General features: G+C 56.9%; 3 protein-coding genes across 4 annotated transcripts in view; 2 read left to right on the top strand and 1 right to left on the bottom strand.

Annotated features, from left to right (window-relative positions):
- NBEAL2 (neurobeachin like 2) overlaps positions 1 to 9,010 on the top strand; it is a 29,041-nt gene extending 20,031 nt beyond the window's left edge. For both annotated transcript variants that reach the window (XM_066352035.1, XM_066352034.1), the window contains 27 exons: positions 519 to 697; positions 792 to 951; positions 1,192 to 1,329; positions 1,423 to 1,782; positions 1,874 to 2,023; positions 2,144 to 2,301; positions 2,422 to 2,546; positions 2,632 to 2,767; positions 3,199 to 3,359; positions 3,458 to 3,774; positions 3,884 to 3,979; positions 4,338 to 4,462; positions 4,545 to 4,685; positions 4,834 to 4,964; positions 5,046 to 5,155; positions 5,255 to 5,372; positions 5,461 to 5,558; positions 5,629 to 5,745; positions 6,312 to 6,392; positions 6,478 to 6,575; positions 6,719 to 6,891; positions 6,985 to 7,079; positions 7,334 to 7,450; positions 7,547 to 7,705; positions 7,788 to 7,936; positions 8,259 to 8,394; positions 8,477 to 9,010. In XM_066352035.1, the coding sequence (XP_066208132.1) occupies positions 519 to 697; positions 792 to 951; positions 1,192 to 1,329; positions 1,423 to 1,782; positions 1,874 to 2,023; positions 2,144 to 2,301; positions 2,422 to 2,546; positions 2,632 to 2,767; positions 3,199 to 3,359; positions 3,458 to 3,774; positions 3,884 to 3,979; positions 4,338 to 4,462; positions 4,545 to 4,685; positions 4,834 to 4,964; positions 5,046 to 5,155; positions 5,255 to 5,372; positions 5,461 to 5,558; positions 5,629 to 5,745; positions 6,312 to 6,392; positions 6,478 to 6,575; positions 6,719 to 6,891; positions 6,985 to 7,079; positions 7,334 to 7,450; positions 7,547 to 7,705; positions 7,788 to 7,936; positions 8,259 to 8,394; positions 8,477 to 8,578 (3,930 nt within the window). In that variant the 3' untranslated portion in view covers positions 8,579 to 9,010. The remainder of the gene's footprint in view (positions 1 to 518; positions 698 to 791; positions 952 to 1,191; positions 1,330 to 1,422; positions 1,783 to 1,873; positions 2,024 to 2,143; positions 2,302 to 2,421; positions 2,547 to 2,631; positions 2,768 to 3,198; positions 3,360 to 3,457; positions 3,775 to 3,883; positions 3,980 to 4,337; positions 4,463 to 4,544; positions 4,686 to 4,833; positions 4,965 to 5,045; positions 5,156 to 5,254; positions 5,373 to 5,460; positions 5,559 to 5,628; positions 5,746 to 6,311; positions 6,393 to 6,477; positions 6,576 to 6,718; positions 6,892 to 6,984; positions 7,080 to 7,333; positions 7,451 to 7,546; positions 7,706 to 7,787; positions 7,937 to 8,258; positions 8,395 to 8,476) is intronic.
- A 688-nt stretch (positions 9,011 to 9,698) lies between these two features.
- Positions 9,699 to 11,920, top strand: LOC136381803 (death domain-containing membrane protein NRADD-like). The gene is given in 4 exon segments (XM_066350337.1): positions 9,699 to 9,739; positions 11,406 to 11,683; positions 11,714 to 11,871; positions 11,873 to 11,920. Coding segments are annotated over 4 exon segments (525 nt in total).
- A 2,683-nt stretch (positions 11,921 to 14,603) lies between these two features.
- The window catches only part of SETD2 (SET domain containing 2, histone lysine methyltransferase), a 111,717-nt gene continuing 107,271 nt past the window's right edge, over positions 14,604 to 19,049 (bottom strand). Inside the window, exons 18-20 of the mRNA XM_066351806.1 lie at positions 16,979 to 17,059; positions 15,783 to 15,884; positions 14,604 to 15,427 (exon numbers count right to left, since the gene is read on the bottom strand). Of these exons, the coding sequence (XP_066207903.1) occupies positions 15,266 to 15,427; positions 15,783 to 15,884; positions 16,979 to 17,059 (345 nt within the window). The 3' untranslated portion in view covers positions 14,604 to 15,265. The remainder of the gene's footprint in view (positions 15,428 to 15,782; positions 15,885 to 16,978; positions 17,060 to 19,049) is intronic.

Genomic DNA, 19,049 nt, shown 5'->3' with positions numbered 1-19,049 from the left:
TGAGGCAGGCCTGCCCTCTGCCACTGCACAGCACTAACAGAGGACACCTCTGGGACACGGGGCAGGCAGTGTAGCCTTTCTGCCAGTGTAGCCCTGGCTGACATCGGGGCTGCAGCTGCCAATGGGGTCCTAGAATAGAGCAGAGACTTTACAGGGCCTCTGGATGGCTCTAAGGGTCCTATCTGGTGCTTCTGGGGTGGGGGGTGGGCCTCTGCTTATTCTATGGTATTCTTCCAGAGAACTCCAGGACAGTTCTTGAGGCCTGTAAGGACTGAGGTATAGATTTGTGAACCGCCCGATCTAGTCTTAGGAGTCACTGAAACCCCTAATTCTCCCTGGAATCCAGGCAATACCTCATCCTTCCAGGCCTCTGAGCCAGGTCGTCTGTTGACTGAATGATCTGCTTCCTGGTGTCCTTACTAGTGGTGGGCAAGGGGTGCTAAACAGGGATAGTGTGGGGTCAGCGTGACTCCCGCCGTCCCCTACCCACCCCTCACACCACCCATCTGCTCCCACAGCAAACCCCCGAGGAGGAGCTGTGCAACCTGCTCACCTACGTGCTGTTCTCGGTGACGTGGCGGGGTGTGGAAGGCAGTGACGAGGCCGCTTGGCGGGAGCGTGGCCAAGTCTTCTCAGTGCTCACCCAGCTGGGGGCCTCAGCCACACTTGTGTGTCCCCCAGACTGCATCAAGCGCAGGTGAGCAGGCATCTTGGGAAGGTGGGGGCCTCCAGGAAGCCTGCAGGTAAAGCAGACAGTCAGGGAGATACCTGAGTCCCTCTCCCATCCCCAGCCTCCTGGAGATGATGCTGGAGTCAGCCCTGACCGACATCAAAGAAGCCCCTGCTGGGGTCCTGGCCAGCCTCACCCAGCAGGTGCTCTGGCTGCTGCGGCTGCTGCAGGACTTCCTGTGTGCCGAGGGCCACGGCAACCAGGAGCTGTGGAGTGAGAAGGTGTGTCAGCTCAGAAGGTGTGAGCCACATGAGCATGCGTGTTCCTGTGAGCCCTCAGGTGTCTGGTTTGGGGGGATGAGTACACGTGTGCTGTCCTGCATGGGTCGACCCGGTGTCTCTGAGCATGGACTTGTTTCTATGTGTAAACCTGACCTGGCCCCCAGCCCACACCTTACCTTGCTCCCTCCCCATGGGCTTCTGGCCTCATCTCGTGATGGCTGCTGGGAATACTTGTGACAGCTCTTTGAAGGTGTGTGTAGCCTGCTTGACCGCCTGGGAGCCTGGCCACACCTGGCCAATGGCACAGCGGATCTCCGAGAGATGGCACAGATAGGCCTGCACCTTGTGCTCGGCTACATCCTATTGGAGGACCCACAGGTGAGCACAGGGTGGGTGTAGGGGAGGGGTGTGGCAGGTGTAGGGAGCTCTGGGAGCAGCTGGGTGCCACCCACACTCCCTTTTCATCCCCAGCTGCACGCCCAGGCCTATGTGAAGCTGCACGGGCTGCTGCAGACCGCCGTGCCCATGCGCCGGGAGGAGGCCTGCTATGTGCTCTCCAAGCTGGAGGCTGCGCTGGCGCGGGCGCTTAACACCTCCCCCTGTGGGATGGCCACTGAGGCCGGGGAACCCCCAACCACAGCTGCTACGTCTGCTGAGCGCTGCTCGTGGCTGGTGCCGCTGGTGCGCACGCTGCTGGACCGTGCCTACGGGCCACTGGGGCTGCAGTGGGGGCTACCTTCTCTGCCACCCACCAACGGCAGCCCCACCTTCTTCGAGGACTTCCAGGCCTTTTGTGCCACACCCGAATGGCGTCACTTCATCGACAAGCAGGTGCCTGCCTGTAGGGGGGTGCACGGGAAGGGAAGTGAAGGCTGGAAGCCCGCATCGAGCGCTGGTTTCGTTCCCCTGCCCAATCCTCCAGGTGCAGCCCACCATGTCCCAGTTCGAAATGGACACCTATGCTAAGAGCCACGACCTCATGTCGGGCTTCTGGAACTCCTGCTACGACACACTCATGAGCAGTGGGCAGAGGCGGCAGCAGGAGCGGGTGCATTGTCGTCAGGCCTTCCAGGTATGCGCCCAGGGTGGAGGGCGAGGAGCTGCTCCACGCATGCCCCCAGAGGACTCCTGATGGGCTGGGACAGAAAGGGGCCAGCGGGACTCACCCATTGCTCTACTCTCCACCCCCCAGGAACTGGTGCTGGAACCTGCGCAGAGGCGGGCGCGCCTGGAGGGGCTGCGCTATGCGGCTGCGCTGAAGCAGCAGGCAACGCAGCACTCCACGGTCCTGCTGCACTGGGGGGCGCTGTGGCGGCAGCTCTCCAGCCCCTGCGGGGCCTGGGCCCTGAGGTGGGTGGGGCTGGGGCTGGGGTAGGGGCGGGGCTTGGGAGGGAGGGAGGGACCTGGAAAGCCAGACAGCTTCCGGTTTGGGGGGGAGCCTAGGAGGAATCACCTTGGACTTACCTGCAGGGACCCGCCCACGCCCCGGTGGAAGATGTCCAGCGCCGAGACATACTCACGCATGCGTCTGAAGCTGGTACCTAACCATCACTTCAACTCTCATCTGGAAGCCAGTGCCCTGCGTGACAACCTAGGTGAGAGGGCGTGCTGAGTTGGGTCCACCCAACCTCATATGCTGTCCTATCTAGTTCTGGCTGAGTATCCTTGGGCCCATTGCAGGTGAGGTCCCCCTGACTCCCACGGAGGAGGCCTCGCTCCCTCTAGCAGTGACCAAAGAGGCCAAAGTCAGCCCTCTACCCGAGGAGCTGCAGGAAGACCAGCTGGGCGAGGATGAACTGGCTTCACTGGAGACTGCGTGAGCGGGGCTGGGCCAGAGCTGATTGGGGTGGTGGCCGGGACTCTGTGCGGTGTGTGCATGCTTGCTGGGGGATTCCTGCTGCAGGGCTAAACACCCTGACAGGACTGTCCCGCATCAAGTGGAGGGCTGGGAAGAGCTGTCTAGCAGAATAGATAGTTGCTCTTTTGTGGCGAAGTCCTCGAGCAGGACTGAGAAACAAACAAGACGAGGATGGGGGCCCATGGGAGTGGGCAGGGGCTGAGGGAGTGGCAGCTGGGGACATGAGTTGGTGTCCTGGCAAGACATTCAGAGACCCAAGGGCAGGAACTGTGGCCAGTCTGTACCTTGAGCAACTCTTCTCGCCCATCTGACTGGATGGCATTCAGAGAGTGTGCTTGTGGGGAAGAGGGTCCCAGAGCCTGGAGCCTGAAGTTGGTGCTGACCCCCAGGATGGAGGCAGCGGAACTGGACGAGCAGCATGAGAAGCTGGTGCTATCAGCTGAATGCCAGCTGGTCACAGTGGTGGCCGTGGTCCCAGGGCTGCTGGAGGTCACCACACAGCATATATACTTCTATGATGGCAGCGCTGAACGTGTGGAAACCGAGGATGGTGCGTTCTGATGAAGCTGGCTGGGGGGATGGTCGGAGGTGGCTGTGGTCTGGTGGGGCCAGAGGAGTGACTACTGCACCTGCTACTCACCCCTGCAGGCATTGGCCATGACTTCCGGCGCCCACTGGCCCAGCTGCGCGAGGTCCACCTACGGCGTTTCAACCTGCGCCGTTCAGCACTTGAGCTCTTCTTTATTGATCAGGCCAACTACTTCCTCAACTTCCCGTGCAAGGTGGGTGGGGCTGCAGCCTCCTCGCCTTGCCAAGCCCCTAGGCCTCAGCCCTATCCCATCCCATCCCACACTCAGATACGGAACCAGGTATACTCGTGGCTCCTGCGCCTGCGACCCCCGACCCAAGGCTACCTCAGCAGCCACTCCCCGCAGGAGATGCTGCGTGCCTCAGGCCTTACCCAGGTGAGAGCCCTGGAGTGTGAGGGGCGGGTGGGTGAGTCAGGGCCCTGCAGTTGGGAGGAGTGCCAGATAGCCCAGCTGGCTCCTCTCTTGCCTGCCCCTGCCCCCCCAGAAATGGGTGCAGCGTGAGATATCCAACTTCGAGTACCTGATGCAACTCAACACCATTGCGGGGCGGACCTACAACGACTTGTCTCAGTACCCTGTGGTGAGGGCCCACTCCGTACCCCCACTCACCCCTCTGATCTGCCAGCTCTGGTTCGCCCAAGTGTAGGCACTGATGGGAGGGGAGCCCCGGGCTCTGTCTTAGGGTGGTGCTGCCTGAGACTTGGCTTCTGTTCCCTGCCACACCCCCACATACCCTGGTCCACTCTCATCCCCTCCTGGCCTCTGTTTTCTCTGATGGGAACCCTGTCCCAGACGGTCTGTCCTGCTCCCCAGTGGTCTTTCCAAGTGATGGGTCCCCACCTGTGGGCCTTGCCCAGCCTCCTGAGGGTGAGGCAGGGCAGAGTGGGCAAGTAGGCCATCAGGACCCTCATGCAATTCTTGCCCGGGTGGGCGGCCAGTTCCCCTGGGTCCTACAGGACTACGTGTCCCCAACCCTGGACCTCAGCAACCCAGCTGTCTTCCGGGACCTGTCCAAGCCCATCGGTGTGGTGAACCCTAAGCATGCCCAGCTCGTGAGGGAGAAGTGAGCATGTGGACAAGGTGGGGCTCGGAGGTCGGGATGGGCACGGGGGGGACTTCTGCTGACACCCTAACTGTGACTCCAGGTATGAGAGCTTCGAGGACCCCGCGGGCACCATTGACAAGTTCCACTATGGCACCCACTACTCTAATGCAGCAGGCGTGATGCACTACCTCATCCGCATGGAACCCTTCACGTCCTTGCACGTCCAGCTGCAGAGTGGCCGGTGCGGCCCAGGGCGTGGCAGGCAGATGGTAGCTGGTTGGGGGGAGGTCCTCCAGACACCCTGGGCCCTCTGTCTCTCCTTCCCCCCCTGCATACTGTCTCCCCCCCCCTGCTGCCACCCCCTGCTCACTCTGCCTCTGCCCCCCCAGCTTTGACTGCTCTGACCGGCAGTTCCACTCGGTGGCAGCAGCCTGGCAGGCCCGCCTGGAGAGTCTGGCTGACGTGAAGGAGCTCATCCCAGAGTTCTTCTACTTCCCTGACTTCCTGGAGAACCAGAACGGTGGGAGCTGGCGTGGGGTGGCGACGCGAGCCAGGGTGCCCGGGGGGCCGGGAAGACAGCTGACGCGGTCCTCTGTTCCAGGCTTTGACCTGGGCTGCCTCCAGCTGAGCAATGAGAAGGTGGGTGATGTGGTGCTGCCCCCATGGGCCAGCTCCCCTGAGGACTTCATCCAGCAGCACCGCCAGGCTCTGGTGAGGACATGAGTACATCGGACAGGCAGGCCGCTGGGGCAAGGGTTTGGGGTTGGGGTCAGCGATCTGTTCCCGACTGACCGCCCCTCCTATCCCTAGGAGTCGGAGTACGTGTCTGCCCACTTGCACGAGTGGATTGACCTCATCTTTGGCTATAAGCAGCGGGGGCCGGCTGCAGAGGAAGCCCTCAATGTCTTCTATTACTGCACCTATGAGGGTGGGCAGTGCCCTGGGCTTAAGTGGGTGCTGGGCAGAGAGTGCAGAGGGCACGGGGGGAGTCCTGACTGCTCTGCCTGCCCACCCAGGGGCTGTGGACCTGGACCATGTGGCAGATGAGCGGGAACGGAAGGCTCTGGAGGGCATCATCAGCAACTTTGGGCAGACTCCCTGTCAGCTGCTAAAGGTACGACCAGCTTGGAGGTGAGTGGTCAGGGGTAGCTGTGCCATGGTGCTCACCGGCCACTTGCCCACAGGAGCCGCATCCAGCTCGGCTCTCGGCTGAGGAAGCGGCCCAGCGCCTTGCACGCCTGGACACTAACTCACCGAGCATCTTCCAGCACCTGGACCAGCTCAAGGCCTTCTTCGCAGAGGTGAGAGGAGGCAGGGCCCTCACTTCTTACTCTGTGAGATGAGTTGAACCCCACTGTCCTTGCCAACCTTTTGGGGCAGATGGAAAACCTAAATAAAGGTATTAAGACATCTTGGAAAGAGAAGTGAACATGAGAAGACTGTGGGAGTGCGGCTGGGGTACCTTCTTCATGAGGGCCAAGACAAGGTGTTGCTCCCTTAGCCTTCTCTGCTAGCCGTAGGGAGACCAGAAGGCATCTCTGGCCTTGGACAGTCCCTCACCTTCCTGTCTACACCCAGCAGGCTGGGAGGACATAGAGTAATGGGGTGGGTAGACCAAGCTTGAGACTCTGGAAGGATCTTCCTTGTCCATCCCAGCTCCTCACTTACTCTCTGGGATGTCCTCCCAAAGCCCCACTGGTTTCCTGTGTGTTTCTCAGAGGGACCCCTGCCTCTGTGACACCTCGCCCGGGACCCCTGGGGGCTGAGGGCAAAGGAAAGAGTGGTGCCCTAGGGAACAGACAGTGTGGTGGGGGTCCCGGCTGGCCTCTCGGCCACAGCCAGCCCTGCACTCTGTCTCACGTCACAGGTCATCAGTGATGGCGTGCCCCTGGTGCTGGCCCTGGTTCCCTATCGGCAGCCCCATTCCTTCATGACCCCAGACCTGCTGGTAAGTGCACTGGGCAGGACCCCACCCAGCTCCACCCCATCTCAGACTCTATCCCAAACCCTCCTCTGCCCCCTCCTACTCACAGGTGACCGTGAGTGCCAATGGGCTGCTGGGCACCCACAGCTGGTTGCCCTATGACCGTAACATAAGCAACTACTTCAGTTTCATCAAAGACTCCACCAAGTAAGAGACAGGGCTGTGGGCAGGGGTGGGCATATCCCCACCCCATCAGACTGTTGGCCAGCCGTAGGGTCTGGCTAAGGTCTCTGAGGGCCTGTGTATCCCACATGGCCTGGCCTCACCTTTCATCACCCTCACTGGGTCAGGATGCAGCGACTGCTGAATGGCCCATGGGTGCCGGATAGTGGCGTGAGTGGGCAAGCCCTGGCAGTGGCCCCTGATGGAAAGCTGCTCTTCAGTGGCGGCCACTGGGACAGCAGCCTTCGAGTGACCGCACTACCCCGGGGCAAGCTGTTGAACCAGCTCAACCGCCATCTTGGTATGAGTGGCCTGGGAGCTGGGGTGGTGCAGGCCTGGGTAGTGTCCTGAGGCTTGCCAGGAGAGGGGTGACTACTCTGTTCCACTTGTGCAGACATAGTGACCTGCCTTGCACTGGACACCTGTGGCATCTACCTCATCTCAGGCTCCCGGGACACCACGTGCATGGTGTGGCGGCTGCTGCAGCAGGTATGCTGGGTGGGCAGCTTTGTGGGGCCCCCATAGTCCAGACCCGCAGCCCACCCGCAGTACCTCTCCATAGGCTTCCAATCCTGCCCTCCTCTCTTCCCCTTCCACCCACTGCTGTGAGCAAGCCTGGGGCTCCACGACCCTCCAACTCTGGCTTTGCACAATGCCCTCACTCTTCTGAGCTTTAGCCTTCTCATTCAGGGCCCAGGATATTGGGATGCCCTCAGTCCTGAGCCAGCCCTGGCTTCCCACAGGATGGTCTCTCGATAGGGCTGGCATCAAAGCCTATGCAGGTCCTCTACGGGCACGAGGCTGCAGTGAGCTGTGTGGCCATCAGCACTGAACTCGACATGGCTGTGTCTGGATCCGAGGTATATATGCCTGTGCTTAGGGGAGGCCAAGTTTGCTGGGCATTGCCCCTGGAACCCTGAGACCCCTGCCCAGCACCCTAAGTTGCCTTCCTACAGGATGGAACTGTGATCATCCACACTGTACGCCGTGGCCAGTTTGTGGCAATACTACGGCCCCCCGGGGCCATGTTGCCTGGACCTGTGTCCCACCTAGCACTGGGGCCTGAGGGCCAGATTGTGGTACAGAGCTCAGCGCAGGAACGTCTGGGGGCTCAGGTATGGGAAAGGTGCACCCAGTCAAGACCAAGACCGGGGTGGTTGGGATTCTGTCCTTGCTGACACCTCCTGCTTCTTCCAGGTCACCTACTCCTTGCACCTGTACTCCGTGAATGGGAGGTTGCGGGCTTCACTACCCCTGGTAGAGCAGCCCACAGCCCTGGCAGTGACGGAGGACTTTGTTCTCCTGGGCACAGCCCAGTGTGCCCTGCACATCCTCCACCTGAACAAGTGAGCCCCACTGTTTATGGGTTCATGGTCCCTCAGGGTGGTTGGTGGTCAGTGACAGAGAATTCTAGGAGGCCCCCCATCCTTCCGTGGACCCCACCCTCTTTGCATGCCTGTGGGCACATCCTGCATGGCCTGTCACCTGAGTCCTCATCTCCCATTGGGGAGATCTTGCCTTTGCTCTCTCTTAGCCACACCCTTGTGGGAGATCTCTTCATGTATCAGGGTTTCATCTGAGCCATCCTTCAAATGAGGGTAGACAGTTGGCTGGATGCCAAGCTGCCTTGCAGTTGCGAGTTCATGTATCCCCTCCCTCCCTCTCCAGCCTGCTCCCGGCCGCGCCTCCCGTGCCCATGAAGGTGCCCATCCGAAGCGTGGCTGTGACCAAGGAGCGTAGCCACGTGCTTGTGGGTCTGGAGGACGGCAAGCTTATCGTGGTGGGCGCTGGGCAACCCTCTGAGGTGAGGAAAAGGGCAGCGTGGGCCTCGAATGGAGCGGGGAGTGATGGTCCTGGCTGACCCCACCCCGCTCCTCCTCCACCAGGTGCGCAGCAGCCAGTTCGCGCGGAAGCTGTGGCGATCCTCACGGCGCATCTCGCAGGTGTCCTCTGGGGAGACAGAGTACAAACCTGAAGAGGCGTGCTGACAAGCCGCCCGGCTCCGGCGCAGGCCGTGCCCCCGGCGCAGGCCGTGCCCCCGGCGCAGGCCGTGCCCCCGGCGCAGGCCGTGCCCCCGGCGCAGGCCGTGCCCCCGGCGCAGGCTCCACCCGGGAAGCCCCGCCCAGGAGTCAGCGAAGCCGTCCGCGGCACTCGGGGTGGGCGGTGCCCCACCCCGCCCAGCTCAGGGATTGGTGGGCGGTGTCACTCCAGGAAGCCCCGCCCCTCGCCGGCAGAGGGGCGGCCCGGAGACCCAGAACTGGCCCTAGCGGCCACACAGCACGTTTTGCACAGTCTGGAGAGGGGAGCTCAGCCTCCCAAGACCCTTGTTCCGGCAGAGCACAGGAACCGGGTTGTGGCCTTAATCCCTAAGGCAGACCCCGCTCTCCCATTCTCGGCAATAAATTTGGCCTAGTTTTGTAGCTGTTCCCCTCCGAGTATGCGCGCGCGCAGCGTTTCAGCCTGCCCCGCTCACGGTCGGGACGCGCGTCCCCCTGGACCTGAAACCTCCAGGGCAACTTGTCCCCTCCGCGTGGCCTCAGCTTTCCCAGCTGCACTGCCCCTGTCTTTCGGACCCCTGCCGGTCGTTCTTCCCGGCTCGTGTTCCCACTCGTCAGTCCTCCACGGGATCACCACCGTATGCCACTCGCGCGCTCCCACGGTCCAGGCCTGGCATCGGGTGGGAGCATCTGCATGTCCCTTTGCATAGTGGGGCGAGACCTTGGTGGCTTGCGCCTCTTAGCCCGCCCCCTTGGGCCCCTCAGGCGGCAGCCCCTGCCGCTGAGTTCCCAGGGCCACCTTCCCCCACCTCCTTAGTGCCCTTCTGCGCGATCCTGCAGGTGTTGTCCGTGGTAGTGCGGCGTCTGTGTTGGGGTGTTTGTGGGAAGCCAGGCTCGTGTGGGCGTGTTTTGTGGGCCTGGAGACGGGTGTGTAGTGTGGGGCGGTAGAGGCTACAATCCAGCAGCTCTGGGTGAGTCAGGTATTCTGGTCACAGGCCCATCTGCCAACCAGGATCCCTGAAGGGCTTCTCAGGGGGTGATACAAACATCCACACCCCATCGTAGCAAGGCCCACTGCAGGCAGCCTCTGTCTCAGACCCACTTGCCAACCATGCACTTTGCCATAAACATGGGCACTAGGCCTTGCGCAAGGTGAGTTTGGAGTAGACCAAGCCAGATGTGGAATGGTCGAGTTGGAGGGCCTCCTCCCAGGTCTCTTCATTCCTTTTCCAGGCAAGATCCCTCAGCCCAGACCTGAGCCTCCCCTCCCCAAACCTCAGGAAGTGAGTCCCAGCAGGATCAGCCCTGTGGGTCCAGGTGGCGCCTGGGATGAAGTGGTCCTGTCCTTCAGACTCCAGGCCTCTGAGTCCGTATGCCCTTTGTCCTTGCTGAACCCAAAGTACCCTCCCACCCAGCCTCAGAGCTGTGAGGAAGTGAGTGCCGGACACTAACCCTGGAGGCACGAGTGGGAACATAGTCACTCCAGGAAGGAATAGGGTATTGGGTTCCTGGACTCAATGAGAAATCTGGGGGAATTTCCCACCAGCCAGTAAATCTCTGGCCTGCTTCTGGCTGAGATGGGGGTGGGCATCTCCTTGGTCCCTCCATGCCATCCCTGGACTCAGGTCTGCCAGCCTGCCCTCCTTCCTCCTGCACTGCATTCTGGTTCCTCCATCTTGGCCAGCTGCGGCCAGCTCTATTACCCCCATCCATCTGACACAAGAGGAAACTGGTTCAGATTGATTGGGGGGGAGGGGCATCCAGCCCTGGAGTGAATCAAAATGGAGTGAGCCATGAGAGGAGGACAGACTACCCCAACGTACTCTCGGCATTAGGCCTGAGGTATTCCCCCCACGTCCCTACACATAACCCCTTCTGGACATCGAGAGGTCTCTCAGCTTCCTTGCCGAGGCACTGCCTGTGACACTCCAACCCCTTCCCTAAGAGATGCACCCTGGGAACACTCCCAGCCAGCAGAGCAATACTTCACAACTCCAGCCACAGGGAAGGCATGATCCCTGTGGGGCAAGCCCCATTTGATCCAAATTTTTGAGCACTGGGTAGGTCACAAAAGTGCAGTCAGACTCTGGAGTTCCCGTCCACTGTGCCCTGCCTGCACTGGACTGTGGGGACAACTGGCCTCCAGGCAGAAAGAAACAGCAGCAGCTACTTGCTTTGCAGTTCAGCTTTATTTTGCAAAAATTTACAAGGTCTCCTGTGCACAGAGGCCCCCATGGGGACCAACATGAATCAATGTGTTCTCACAGTCCAGACTTGGTTGGGAAGACAGGATACAGTTCAGTACCATAGTAGACAGACAGAGAAGGTATAACAGGAGGCAAGAAAGAGAAAGACCAGGAGAGATCAAGGAAGTTTCCTGGGACAGGAAATTCCTCCCAGTTTGACAGACCAAGAAGGTAGAACAGCAAACACAGATGTCTGGAAGCCTGGGAGACGGGACCTCTGGGAAGGGCTAGGTGTCCAAGAGCGGTGAGCAAAGGGAAGGCTATGTGAGACAAGCATGGGAAAAGGGGCCTGTCAGCTCTTGGTGCTGTGGTATATGAGCCTTTGATTACAGAGTAGGGACTATTGTTTCAAATCTTTGGTCAGGAAAGTAGGTGAGGCTGCCCAGGGACCCTTGGTTCCTTGTCCCTGACCTTGTCTTTCCTTTCTCCCACAAATAAGATTTCCAAGGGCAAGACAGGAATAGGAAACCCCCCTTCCCCTCTGGACTCAGCCAGCTCCCTCTGTCTCAGTGAGGGTTGGAGCAGGTAGGCAGGTCCCCCTCCCCCCTCCCACAGCTGGCGCTCACATAAAGACAGCAGCTGGCCAAAGCTTGGACTGCAGAGCTGGGGGCCCTCGACAGGGACCAGATGCATGGGGACCACAGTGTCTCCTGGGACTCTCCTAGCAGTCTGGGGGCCAGTACCCCCAGCCAGGGTGAGTCCCCTTCCGCAGCCTACAGTCCCTCAGAGCAAGCTCTGCCACCATCCAGCCTGTCTAACCCTCATTTGCGCTTTCTGTCTCCCATCCCAGGGTCACGTCCTGAACTTCGCTCCTGGCTTTACCTTCATTTCTCTGCAGCAGCAAGAGGAAGTGGGAGTGTCAGACAAAACTGACCAGGGCTGGCAGGACCTGGTCGCCAGGCTGAGGCTGTGGGGACCACGGCCCAGTTCCAGGTGCCTGCCTGCACCTTGCTGAGGGACTGGGCCATCCAGGAAGGCAGTGGTGCTCCCCTAAGGGTGCTAGAGGACACCCTGGTGACCATGGGCTGTGAAGATACGGGCTGGCTGGGTCCTGGGCCTCCCACCAAAGGGCTGCTCTGTGCTGTGAGAGATGCCTTCACAGCCTGGCCTCTCGGGGTACCTGCTCCAGTGCTCCCTACCGTACCCAGCTCCCACGCCCCCCTTCCATGGGCTTCTTGGCACTGGAGGCTTCAGCCTGCTCTCTTCTGGCGGGACACAGAAGGTCCAGCCACGACTCACCTTCCCTCGCCCTACCTTCCTCCAAGAGAGGGACCAGGATACGGGGGAGCTGGCGGTCAGGAGTAGGCCTGCCCTCCTGATCCTTCCTCCACTTCCCCTTCCTTCGTCTGAACTGGTTTTCCTACTTTCGTATTCCATGTAAATGTCAACTTTGGATTACTGTGCTGGCTCTGTCTGGCCCCGTGGGCCTGTGAGACAGTGGGTGGCTATGAGGCAGAGGCACAGAAGAAGGACGGGGTCCCTAAGTCATGGGAGGGGCACCTGGGCCGGAAGGCAGTGTTTCCGCAGATGCGTGAGCTCTGGGGGCACCCAGCGGAGGTCGCGTCCTGCACCTGCCATCCACCGGCTGGACCACAGAGGGAAGCTATTCTAGCTTTCTGAACTGGAACTTCCTTAGCTGAAGAATGGTAAATAGAAGGGCAGGTCCATAGGTGCCCCTCACCTTCTAAGACTCCCAGGTTGAGACCGTTTTCTTGACTTTTGCTGTGACCAGTAACAAGGGTAGGCTGGAGGCCTGCCCCTCTAGGCAGGAGGCAAGGGGAAGACTGGGCCTGGGAGGCTGGTTACCAAGGGCCTCTGATCACCTCTAAGTGAGAAAAAGGGAAAGAAGGCTCTCCTTCCCAGGCCCACGCTCCAGACTTCAGAGACGGAGGGCCAACATGCCTCTGCTGCTGTTTATCTGATTTCTACACAAGCCAAGAGCAAGCAGATCACGCCACCCTCCTGAGGGACACCTGAAGTCAGGGCAGCTGCACCAAACCACCTACACCCCACGCATATGCCCGCCCTGGAGAGAAAGGCAGGCAGGCTGGATACCATCCTGGCATCCACCATCCAAAGCACCGCTACCCAAACTCACTCAATAGAAGTGGGATCCGGTCACGGTCCAGGGGGCTTGGGGTAGGTCCTGTCCCCTGGTGGCTGAGATGTGATGGACTGGCTGCTCAGTGAGCACCAGACTCATTAGACTGCTGCTGCTACTCCTCAGAAACAGTTTACTGGGCCTATTTAACCCTGTCAATCTTCCCTTAAAATGAGGAAGGGCAGGCTTAGAGCCACCCTCATCCTGCGATGATCCTTGGGGAGTAACAGCCCAGGAGAGAAGGTAGGAAAGACTCAGCATTCCTTCAGCTGGAAGCAGACCAGCACTAGAGACATCATGCACCTACTTCAGCAGGGAGTTGGCCAAGATGTGACCAAGGATTAGGTTGGTGGTGAATGTGAAATCTTGTATAAAGTGGCAGGAATGGGTTCTCAATTAGCTGGCAGCCCTGGTTACCACTGAGGGGACTGGAGTCTGAGGTGTCAAGGGGTGTGTGGAAGGGGATAAGAATTTGGAAAAACTCTACACGGAGGTAAAATAACAATTCCTCTTCAAAGGTGTCCTCCCCAGTCACTACCCTTTAATAGACGGCTGCCTAAATTTCCACGGAAAGCTGAAACCTGGTGCCTTGGGCGGGAACCACGAGTTTGGCCTGGCTGTGAGCAGCAGGGCATCTGGCTGCACCCTTGCACGCACCCTCGCCCCAGAGAAACACCCCCTAGGGTACTCGAGCAAGCATGTCTAATGATTACGACTTTAAAATAGGGTTTTATCTCCTGGTTCACAATTCCTCTACTATGAGGACAGGAGATGAGTAACAGCCACTGGGAACCTGTTTCCTCATCTGAACAGTGCCAGTTCCTGCGCCTCAGGGCTGGGAGGGTCAAGCGAGCACACCCTGAGCTCCCAGTGCCCAGGGTCGCACCTAGTAGCACTCAGTGCTCTAACTGCTACCCACCCCACCCAAGATTTGGTGGGCCACAGCCTCTTCCCCAAGGGCATTGCTGTGGTGAGCAAAATAGCCCCAACAAGGAAGAGGTAGAACCAGTTTCTGCAAAGATGGGCCCACAGACTGGCCTGAAGCCTTTGGCTTTCTTCATTGTCCAGACAAGCGGTGGTGGTGGTGGTGGTGGTGGTGGTGGTGGTGTGTGTGTGTGTGTGTGTGGCGGGGGTCTCCACTGGGCCCTGAAACCTCTAGGAGATGTCTACTCTCATTACAACCTGTGCACTGTACTCCTTTTATAAGAGTCCTCCCCTGTCCTATGTCTGTGTCCAAGCCCAGTGTCAGGTGCCATGGTGGGAGGTCAGGGAAACAAAACATCAATTCCAGGGGGCTCAGGAAACTCAAGGTTCTGCAGGGAAGAGTGTCAGTGCCTCTCGCCAGCCAGGAGGACAGAGGGAAGACCCGTGCCTTTCTCTTCACTGACCTATTGACCAAAGGAGCCCAGCGCCAGGGAGGCCGCAGGTCCACTACCTTTGCTCTGGAATGCCCGTTAAGTTAACTCCACGCCTGAGCTCAGCCACCAGATCCCAAGCTCACAAGTGTCAGTCACCTGGCAAATGTCTGCCTCAGTCCCAGTGGGACCTGTGGGGAACAAGGTCTATAATAAACTTCACACACCTATAGCCACCATCTCTCCTTTCTTTCTCAGTAATGTCATTATACACAAACATGTTTGACTAGCTACTAGGGAACACACATGCCACGTTCTTTAATTAATTTTATTTTTTACATAAAAAGTTCAGTAAAAATTGGATAAAGTAAAGTGATTTTAAGCAGTAAATCAATCTTATCAACATAGCACAAGGCTGGCCAAAACCACAGGGCAGCCTGCTTTGGAATATTTACATGATAACAAATTAAGCCTTGCAGGAGAACTTAAACCATCCTTACAAAGTCTTCCTGTGATCCTAGCACGTAAAGGCTAAAAGCAAAACAAAAAAACAAAAACCAGGAAAAAACAAATTATTTTCAATATATTCACATATACATTAAAATATAATACAGATCGTCAGGGTACGGGGTCGTGAGTGGGGACGCGCATGGGTCTGTGCGCCGACAGCACCGCCAAGGAGACCCAGGTCTGAGAGTCGGGTCAGGCCTAGCCAGGCTCTTAGAGCAAAGGGTCCTCCCTAAGCCCTTGCCTCTGATGGCCCCTAACCACACCCCAACAGCTCACGACCGGGGATCGCTTGTTGTAGGTTGAGCTCATTTTTGGGCTTTCAGTTGAAATCTGCAGGTTCGAATTCCCCAGGGTGATGTGTCATCAGTAGCACAGCTTTGACAGAGGGCGGGACAGGGAGGGCCCACAGGGTTTCTCCCGAGTCTGTCCTACCTGTTCACCTGTCTTCCCACCCTGGCCCCACAAGTCACTCTAATTCAGTGTCCTCTTTGGGTTTATAAACAGCCCCAAACTTTTGCATGTACTTCTTAATGTACTCCTTGGTTTTGTGTTTCACATTCTCATTGCACTCCAGGTCCTCAGGGTTCTTACAGTACTTCAGCTCCTTATTCATAACTCCATGAGTCAGCTGTCCAGGACACAGGAAGAGAGACCACAGCCACCGATCAGAGTGGAAATGATTTGAGGAGGAAGGCCAGCCTGCTGCCTCAGGGCCCTCTAACCAAGGTTGGACATTGAATAAGGAGACAGACTGGGGCAGGCTGGTGCTGGGATCACCAGAAAGGGAAGCTCAGCTCTTGAAATTTCTTAGAGAAGCACTACACTCAAGTAGGGCGCCCACTCTTCTTAAACCATCCCTCCTTGTTCCTGGGACCCAGCCTGGGCACTTGGCAAGGAAAACCTACTTTCTATGATGAGAAAGGCCTTCTTAGAAGGTACACCGTTTGCCCAGAACATTGTCAGACCACAGCTGGGGAGAATACCTTGCGAGCTAGGTGTTTGAAGTCTTCTGTCGTGGTAATTCTTCCCACTTTGCAGTCTGGTTTCCGGTAAGGGTTCAGGCACTGGACGATGAACTGGGACATCTGCAGGCAAGGGAAAGAACACACTGCTCAATATCCAGAGGAAATACCTGGAAAAGACAGCAAGCAGAGCCAGCCACACCTTCCCAGCTCAGGTAGCTGGGTTTGGACAGAGGAATGCTAGTGTGCCTGTGGGACATGGACAAAGGGGCCTGGGTCAGCCCTGAGAGGGTGTCTCCCTGGGTGGACTGAGCAAGCCTGACTGAGATGGAGGGACCCCGCTGCAGGAGTCCACTGCTGAATCTCCTGGCAGGCCCAGGTTTCGGCTAACACACATCATGTCCTTGGCACAGAGACTAGAGCTAAGTTCTCTGGCTCAGGGAGGCAGTGCTAAGAGAATGTTCCAGTGCCTCTGAAAAGGCTCAAGTACTTTGTTATTGAAGGTTACTTAGATTCCCTAAGTGTTACATTTCTTTTGGTTCATACTACAGGCATGTGAAGCAGCTGGAAGCATGATATGAGAGCAGTGGGAAAATATCCAGGCCTCAAAGGGCCCTTTTCAACATACAACTTCCAGTGTTCTCCTGAGCTGTCTCTGTCATGTTGGTCCTACCCAGTGGCTCTTAAGAGACCCAGACTCAGGACCTCTGGAAGTATTTATGGATTTAGATCCCAGGGGACAAGGGAGTGAGGTCAGCGGCACCCACTTCACTAGGAACACCCTAACAGGGGGAGCATAAAGAGGAACTGCTTTCTCCAATCCCTTAAGAATTAGGTAACCACACCAAATAAGATACTACAGAAGGAGAACTAGACTTTGAACCAGAAGGCTTGAGTTTAAATGTTTAGAACTTGCCTTCTCAGAACCAGGAGTTCTTTCACCTGCAAAAGAGGACCGACAATTCCTTTCTTGCCTACCTCAAGGGCTAGTATGGAGACAAAATTAGAAAATGGATATAAAAGTGCTTATTACCCACTGTAAAGGACCATGCGGGTATGTCATCACAGAACAACTATACAGTCAAATTACAGAAGTGAGGAAACGCCCAAAGGCAGCCACCAGCATAACCCTACACATGGCTGTGCACACAGAGGACAAGGAAGGACAGAGCTTGGGTTTAAGTCTGTGAAGCTGAGTAACATCCAAGAAACCTTACCTCTTTTCTGAATACTTCTTTGCTTTTCTTAGCCAGCTCACTGGAGGTATCTGCTTCTGCTGTCTTAGGCTTTTTTGAGGTCTAGAAATGGAAGAGAAAACACAGCAATGCTGGCATGAGAGGTCAAGCGAGTGATGCCCTGCTGCTCCAGAACCCTCCTCTCCTCAAGCTGGGATACCTGACTCGGTATTAAGGCACATGGCCTGGAGGGAGCTTGGCTCCTGCTCCCAGTCTCACCTCCTGTTTCAGTTCTGTATCCTGGCTCGGACCTCATTCCTATAAACCAAGTTCTAATTCTCTAACTCAAAGCTGCATCTTTGATGTAGCTAAACATCTCCAGGTGTTTCAGAGTCAGCTTCTCTGCAGGCTCTGGGCCCCTCAGGTCCCTGTCTGAGCCACAGTACCCCACACTGTTAAGACCTAGGCTCAGCGAGCTCCACCTTTCCTGGCTCTGACAGCCCAGGAGTCCAGGACAAAGGCAAAACACGCTGTTCTGAAGACCTTCCACCTGGAGGGTCCTACCAGGCCAGGGTCCTCATCCCAGTGCCTCTACTCCCCTTGGATACTCGTCACTTTTCCCCCAAAGGCAGGCTGGCCAGACCGCAGGAGACAGTCTCAGCACGCAGGAAAGGCTCCTTGGACTTTGGTTCCTCCAGGTCAGAAATGCAAAGAGTAAGGAGGTACCAAGGGTATGGAGGGAAGGAGGGAAGGGTTGTCCAAGTCAAGGAACAGATGGATAGATGGGAAGAAACAGGCTACTCTGTCTAAACCCTGGCGAGATGATGAACTTCTAGCAGGGCCAGAAAGGAGGCTGCCATTCCCTCAATCAGGCACTGCTGCGAGGTGAGGGGCCGGCAGCCGTGGCATTCAGAGCACCTGCCATGCAAGGTTATCACCCCATGCCTTTGCCCACCACCAGCCATCAAATTCTAGTAAATGTACTTTTCCATGGAAAAGATTATGCAGTCTTGGGGTACAGTCACTTCTGATGGGCATAGAAGCTGTAACTGGTATCATAGGTACTTCAGGTTTTGTTGGTCACTTAGAGCAAAGACTTTTTCTACTCCCACCTCACCCCTCCAGTTCTGATTTCCCCATTTCCACCAACAGTATGAATGTGCTGATGGTGGAGCTGCTGTCTAACTCTCTCTGCTCTGGACTGGCTCCAGAGGAAAGGGGCACTCCCTTGCCCTGGGCTGTTACAAAGCAGCTTTCTCTGATTTGTTATAAAAGATTTACATATTTTCCACTCCCCCCTCCCCTGTTTATTTTATTGATTTTAGAGACAGAGGAAGGGGGAGAGAGAGAGAGACAGGAACATAGACCTGTTCCTGTATGTGCCCTGACCAGGGATCCAACTGATAACCTCTGCATGCACTTCTGGATAATGCTCTAACCAACCAAGCTATCCGACCAGGGCCGTATTTTCCATTTTTCTACTTTCTTTCTGTGGCTGTGGGATCAAGATGGGGAGGGGAGGGTAGAAAGAACACCCTGTTATTCCCTGTTTTCAGGAAATAAAACAACAAAAACCAACAAGTAATCTATTTTCAAATGTTTTGCTTTGGGATTTTGTGGTTATTTTCCCCAGTACTAGAGAGTGTGGGTGTGTTTCATAATAAAACCTCAGGTAGCAAGGGATCAAGAATTGCCTGAACAAGCCAAGGAACCTTCAACACATCCTCAGATAGTCTGCTCAGAACTGAGCAGCAACAGCAATGAATACAGAAAGCCCCTTGAGGTGTAACAGGCACCTCAAGGTTTTGGAAGAGGCCAGGCTCTCAGCAAGAGTATTGTATAAACAGGAACGTTCTGGTTCCCTATGAATGAGGTATGTGTTCAGAAAGCTAAATAAATTCAGTGCATATTTAATAGTTTTCTAATTTAATCTCTGACTTGGTGAAGTTGGTAGGGCTTTAAAAACACAGTCGCAGAGCACAATCCACTGAGCACTGCGCAACTGGGATTGAGAACAGAAATGTTCAAATGAAGGGTGCCTAGACTTACATCATGGGGATGGTGCACCAAAATAAATTACTCTCAGAAGTACTGAAATTCACGTACCCCTCTT

The sequence above is a fragment of the Saccopteryx leptura genome, chromosome 10, assembly GCF_036850995.1.
Source record: "Saccopteryx leptura isolate mSacLep1 chromosome 10, mSacLep1_pri_phased_curated, whole genome shotgun sequence".
Taxonomy (NCBI): Eukaryota; Metazoa; Chordata; class Mammalia; order Chiroptera; family Emballonuridae; genus Saccopteryx; species Saccopteryx leptura.
Note: the sequence above shows the minus strand (reverse complement) of the source record. Positions and strands in the feature narration are given on the sequence as shown.